This window comes from Podarcis vaucheri (assembly GCF_965113315.1).
Source record: "Podarcis vaucheri genome assembly, chromosome: 14".
Lineage (NCBI taxonomy): Eukaryota > Metazoa > Chordata > Lepidosauria > Squamata > Lacertidae > Podarcis > Podarcis vaucheri.
In genome coordinates this window covers 1,404,496-1,411,179 of record NC_138752.1, presented here as the reverse complement: position 1 = coordinate 1,411,179, position 6,684 = coordinate 1,404,496, and the positions used below count along the sequence as shown (strand labels likewise).

Genomic DNA, 6,684 nt, shown 5'->3' with positions numbered 1-6,684 from the left:
TTTCTAGATCCGGCCCGCATATGTGCTTTCTAGATCCGGCCCGTGCCAGGAATCCAGGCAGCCGGCATAGCGTGCGCATGCACAATGGTTTTTGTGACTCCGCCAGGTTTGGGGGTCAAAAGTGGAGACAAGCCCCTTCTCCGCAATCTTTTCTCCCGGGGTGGGGGAGAGGGAAAAGGAGCCACCGTTTGGATTTCAGGAAGGGCAGTTGCGGCGGCGGCGGCCGGGGCTCAGAGGCGCCTCGGGAGCGACGCCCGCCGGAGTCTGTGGCAGCGGTGCTCCGCGCTGGAGGAAGCGGGGCGCGCCTGGGCGGCTGCACTCCAAGGCAGCTCTGCGCTCTGCTGGGGAGGCCGCTCAGGAGCTACGCGGTGCGGGCCAAGGAAAGGGAAATCGCCGCCGCCGCCGCCGCCGCCGCCACCTCATCTTCCCTCACGTGGGGAAAAGAACATTTTTGCTTGAGCGGCGCCGGCCGGACTTAGTGTGGCCAACGGCTTTTCCCTTCACCCACGCGTGCGCACACGCTCTCCAGGGCTGACAGGAATGGCACGCTGACCTCAGCCCCCCACCCCCACCCACCCCACCTTACGAGAGAAATAAGAACTGTCAATGCATAAAATGCAAAGGAAGCAGCGTGGGTGTATGAGGGAACACCCCCCCCCAAAAAAAAGTCGCATTTGGGCAACGTTGGGGCTGGTCCCAATAAGGGGTTTTGCCAAAAATGTGGGTCATAATCATGGCAACATACAGTCCGCCCCCCCCCACAAGTTCTGAGGGACAATGGACCGGCCCCCCGCTGAAAAAGTGTGCTGACCCCTGACCTTAAAAGAAGTCAAGGCCTGAGAGGCTCTGGCACTTTCCCCCCTTTGAAATGTTTCAAAAGCACCATTGTAAAGCCCATCACAAGCCCCCCTTTCTCCTCCTTTCAGTGTCCCCTCATTTGCTTAGTTTTGCCCTAGAGCAGAGAAGTTTTTATGCCAAGAGCCAAGTTCCCTCGTGCACAACCTTCCAGGGGCCACATGGACATCCTAAATGAATAAAAGCATATATTCTAAAACTAAAGAAAAACAGTTGGGGGTCATTTAACAAAGTTCTGTTTTGGGTGGTGTATTTTGCTTATGAAAGAACATGTATATAGAAAAGTAACAGGAAGAGTCTCACCAGGAGACAACTCCTATAATGACTTTTGTCAAGCTGGTGCCCAGGGAATGCTTTTGGGCTACAACTCCCATCAGCCGCAGCCAGCACTGTGACACAGCACCCAACTGCCTCGCTTTGAGCAGGAGACCCCAAATTCACAGACCGGGGATATCACAGGACTATGGGGATTTTAGGAGCTACGCGGGTGGCGCTGTGGTCTAAACCACAGAGCCTAGGGCTTCCCGATCAGAAGGTCGGCAGTTCGAATCCCCGTGACGGGGTGAGCTCCCGTTGCTCGGTCCCTGCTCCTGCCAACCTAGCAGTTCAAAAGCACGTCAAAGTGTAAGTAGATAAATAGGTACCACTCCGGCGGGAAGGTAAACGGCGTTTCCATGCGCTGCTCTGGTTTGCCAGAAGCGGCTTAGTCATGCTGGCCACATGACCCGGAAGCTGTACGCCGGCTCCCTCAGCCAGTATAGCAAGATGAGCACCCCAACCCCAGAGTCGTCCGTGACTGGACTTAACTGTTAGGGGACCTTTACCTTTTTATGGGGATTTTCAGTACACCTTTTGGTCCATATAACTCTCTCCCCTAGGAATGGGGAATCTGTGTTTCTCCCTTTGCAATTGGACCACAACTCCCATCATCCCTTCCTCTTGGCCATGCTGGCTGGGGCTGATAGGACTGAAGTCAAGCAGGGCACCCTGCTGGGAATGGCTGCTGTAGTAGCACTATCAGACAGACAGACAGACAGACAGACAGAGTGAAATCTCTCTAGCTACTGTCATCACTGGGATGCAACGGGGGGGGGTGGGATTTGGAGCCCAACAGCATCTGGAATCACCCTAAGCACCCACGATAATGGGGGGGGGGAGGGTCCAATACTCAAAATTACTTTGCTGCTACTTTTTGTTTCGGGGTTGACACACTATCCTCAAACTGCATCTATATTAAAATCCTGGATACCTAAACAAAACATTTCCTTTTGGGTGCTTCTGTTCAGTGCTCCACTCACCCAATTCCACCTTCCCCCGGCCCTCCTCCCCAGTTTCTCATCCTGTCCCTCTGTAATATTTTCAATCAGTATTTCTTGGTCCCTGAGTGCACTCGGTCCTCCTTGCTCTGTTTCTGAAGTCTTCCCTTCCCCATCTTGGGGCTCCATCTGCAGCTCAATGACAGAACATCTGCTTTACATGCAGACGGCCCCAGGTTCCACCCCTGGCGCCTCCAGGAAGGGCTGGGAGCTGTGGAGACTTTGGCCTCGCAAGTTTCAGCAGTGCCCTCTGCAATGCTAATATTTGGCCCCCTCCCCCGCCTCTCATGCTCAGTTTGACATCATTGTTGTGGTCCCCCTTCCCCCCATGGCAGTGTGCCCAGTGTGGCAGAAGCGGTCGCACTATCCTAAAACTGCCTCTGCTGGGAGGCAGCCATGTCTGGAATCCTGGGATGGTGGTGTGACTCCATATAAGGCAACTTTCTACGTTGGATGAACTGTTTTCTTGTGGGCAGCCGTCACTTCTCCCCTCAGGAAGATCATTGGAAAAGATGCCAAGGATTGAATCTGGGACCTTCTGCCTGCCTGTCTGAAGGCCTTGGGCTGGTCCTGGTTAATTCCCACATGCTGTGGCAAGTTTCTTTGCCCCCTCTCTCTAGCAGCCATTAGGAGAAAGCATGAAAATTCACAATGCGATGGGACGGTGTCATGATAGCAAGAGAGAACTTGCTGGTCACATGTGAAATGGTAATAGGTGCCCTGGCCCTCTGTCCAGAGAGGCCTCCAGAATTGTCTTTATTTCTCCCCTGGTTTGGGAGTTCTGAATTACCTGGTCTTCTTTCCAAAGCAGAATGGATGCATTGATCCTCCTCCATCCCTTTTGGACAAGTCTCTCTTCAGAATTCAGAGTGAATTCAGTCCTTTTTAAAATCCTACCCTTCCACATCACCAATGCACATGCAGACAATGATTTTTTTAAAACCCACAGAAGCATATCTACAAGCAATTGTAGTGTGATTTGTACACCTGTTTTGGTGTGATGATTTGTATAATCCACAGCAGCTGGTATTCAGATGCATATGCCTTTGACGGTAGAGGCAGAGCAGAGCCATTGTGGAGTGCTTTTTTGTGCAGTGTTTTGGCAAGACATGCATCAGTGTAACAAAGGGTGGGAACAATGCAAAGGAACCTAATAAAATGCTGCTTAACACACATGGCAGTGTGGTGCAGTGGTTAAAGTGTTGGACTAAGACCAAGGAGAGACCAGGGTTCAAATCTCCACTCAGCCACAAAACTCATTGGGTAACCTTGGGCCAGTCACTACCTCTCTGCCTAACCTACCTCACAGAATAAGAAGAAGAAGAAGAGTTTGGATTTGATATCCCGCCTTTCACTCCCCTTCAGGAGTCTCCAAGCGGCTAACATTCTCCTTTCCCTTCCTCCCCCACAACAAACACTCTGTGAGGTGAGTGGGGCTGAGAGACTTCAGAGAAGTGTGACTGACCCAAGGTCACCCAGCAGCTGCATGTGGAGGAGCGGAGACGCGAACCCGGTTCCCCAGATTACGAGACTACCGCTCTTAACCACTACACCATACTGGCACCATACAGGGGTGTTGTGGGGAATAAATGAGGAGGGAAAGAACCATCTACACTACCTTGAGCTCCTTGAATAAAAAATGTGGGATATAAATTCAATGAATGAATATTAAAGCTTCTATTCCAGAACTAATTTCAGAAATCATTCTCGTTATACCAGGCCAAAAAAACACCAAGAAGAATAAAATCAGGAGTAGTTTAATCATGGACAACTTGGATACAGAAGCCACAAATATGTATCAGAGCCCTTCTATAAGACTGTTAGAGAACAGTTATTGTACATGTGTGATTGTCATCCTGCCCCAGTTTTCAGCCAAGACTGGGCATGAAAAGAAAAGGAAGGAAGCTGGTTTTGTAGAGAGGGTATGAGAGCCAAGAGTCAGGGGTTGCTGTCATGCATTTGAGGAGGAAGATTGCATAGCTGGCTTTCTTTAAAAAGCAGGAGATGTCCTTATTCTTGGTGATGTACTTCCTCTTTACTTTTTCATGAGTATATTCTTGGCTTGATCTTGTGTGTGTGGTTGTTGTTTTACAATATGTCAGAAATATTGAATTTAATATGAAACTAAATGAGGCCCTCATTGGATGCCAGCAACATAATTCAAAAAGAGTCCATTTGAAGAAGAATTGTTTGCTAATATATGACACTTAAAAAAAAAGATAAATGTTTCAAGTTTCTTCAGGATGTGAGCATCCGTACAATACTGGTTGCTTAAGCACCTAAAGCCAGCCCAGTGGCTCCCTGGGCACGGACACCCGTCTTCCATGATCACGGATGCAGCCACATCCATCTGTGTCAGGTGACAGCTCCGGACAGACGGTGCTACGCAATGGTGGAGACATCTCCTGTAAGGCCGGTTTTTATGTTTATCCATTACCTTCTGGGAGTCTCTGCTAGATCACTCTTTCCTTTTTGCTTGGAGGGACAACAATATCAAATCTTTACAAATATAAAAATTGCAGGGAGACACACAGAGCAGCATCTGGTCTGGTTAAAACAATGTGGCCACCCCACAACTTTTCATCTGCCTGCCACATCACTGGCCAACGGTGACGGTGGGGGGAGCCAAATGTCTCCACAGGTTCATTCCAGAGAAACAGCTTCTTCTCTTCATTACTGTGAAACTCTGAGATTTGTTCACTCCTCTGTTACAGAATTCAGAGGAGGAGGCTGACATGTAGGCCCCCTCCCCCTGCAAACACATGCAGTGCTTGAGATTCAGAGAGGCAGGACAGGCGTCAAATTATTCCCAGCAGCTCAGCCCAACATTTTCAGATTCGTATATGGAAGGTGCTGCAGAGACATAAACAAGATTCAAGGTAACAGCAGAGCAGAAGCATCGCTTTGGAAGAGCTGACAAAGGTGAGATATAAATGCAGTAAATAAATGAAGTACAGACAAAACTCAGGTGTGTGTGTAGTGGATTAAATATTTTGTCACAAATATCTGAACAGTGGGCACACATCTTGGAGCCCCCCCTTCAAATACTTGCAACACCCCTGGGCAAACAGCACCTTGAATTGTACAGTGGTACCTTGGGTTAAGTACTTAATTCGTTCCGGAGGTCTGTACTTAACCTGAAACTGTTCTTAACCTGAAGCACCACTTTAGCTAATGGGGCCTCCTGCTGCCGCCGCGCCACCAGAGCATACTTTCTGTTCTCATCCTGAAGCAAAGTTCTTAACCTGAAACACTATTTCTGGGTTAGCGGAGTCTGTAGCCTGAAGTGTATGTAGCCTGAAGCGTATGTAACCCGAGGTACTGCTGTACATGAAAGCAAACCGGAGACGGGTAAAGATCATAGAACCATAGAATTCTGTTGTTGTTTGAATTAATATACCGCCCTATACCTGGAGGTCTGAGGGGGTTCACAGAATTCTAGAATTCTAGAGTTGGAAGGGACCCCGAGGATCATCTAGCCCAACCCCAGCTGTACCAGGTGGGAATTGAACCTGCAACCTTGGCGTTATCAGAGGAGTTGGTGTCAGTCAGTAACTTGGCTGTGCCACTTTCTGCACTGGCTAAAATAGCTTCCAAGGGCAACCACATAGCCATGCAATGCAGTAATCAAGCCAGGTTGCTATCAGGGGCTCACATGACCCTGGGCAAGGCACTGTCGGTCTCTGTTGAAGCTATTGCTGCACCACCTGTACCAATACATACAGATCTGTTTTTTAAAAAATAAAAAGAGTTTTAGCTTCCACAATGATTTATAAAACAATTTCCTGTGGGAAATGTAACCAGTCTTGTAGAACAGAACACTTAAGCCATGGCCAGCTCTGAGTGCTAATGGGTCCATTAAAATACAAGCAGCCTCAAAATGATAACATTTTTTTAAAGTGAAATAAACCTACAGGGATCAAATTTTCTGAACCAGCCACTGCCTCAGTCATTTACAACTTATTCCTACTTCTGGACGCTGTCCAGCACAGACAATTTCCTCTGTCCTGGCCAGCTATTAGAGCAGAGGGATGGGTTGTCGCTGGAGTTTTTTTTTAGTTTTCCTCTTCCGCGCTTATAGGGGAGGGCTGCAGCTCCAGGGTGCAGCATCTGCTGTGCATGCAGATGGTCTCGGGTTCAATCCCTGGACTTTAAACATCTCCCATCTGAAACCTTGGAGAACTGCTGCCAGTCTGGGGAGGTCATACGGAGCTAGACGGACCAATTGTTTCATTGTTGTTTTATAGTTCCTGTGGCCTGTTGTCCACTGTGGATATGGCCAAAATCTGGATTTCCTGCATTGAGCTGGGTTGGGGGTGAACTAGATGACTTACCAGATCCCTCCAGCACTTCTATGCATATCTGCTTTTGCAAAACAAAAGAAAAACAAAAAAGATTTCAAAGAGTGAAATCCTTTCGAAAATATGCACGTAAGAACTTGGAACAGAGAGGCAATCATGATCTGGTAAGTTCCCTGTGCAGTATAAACAAAGGCAGCCCAGATGTACTGAGA

General features: G+C 48.6%; 1 protein-coding gene across 2 annotated transcripts in view; it reads right to left on the bottom strand.

Moving 5' to 3' along the window:
* Nucleotides 1-3,912: 3,912 nt before the first annotated feature.
* The window catches only part of CIB2 (calcium and integrin binding family member 2), a gene marked incomplete at its 3' end in the record, with an annotated part of 46,776 nt that continues 44,004 nt past the window's right edge, over nt 3,913-6,684 (bottom strand). For both annotated transcript variants that reach the window (XM_082198154.1, XM_082198156.1), the window contains one exon: nt 3,913-5,024. In XM_082198154.1, coding sequence (XP_082054280.1) covers nt 5,003-5,024 — 22 coding nt within the window. The remainder of the gene's footprint in view (nt 5,025-6,684) is intronic.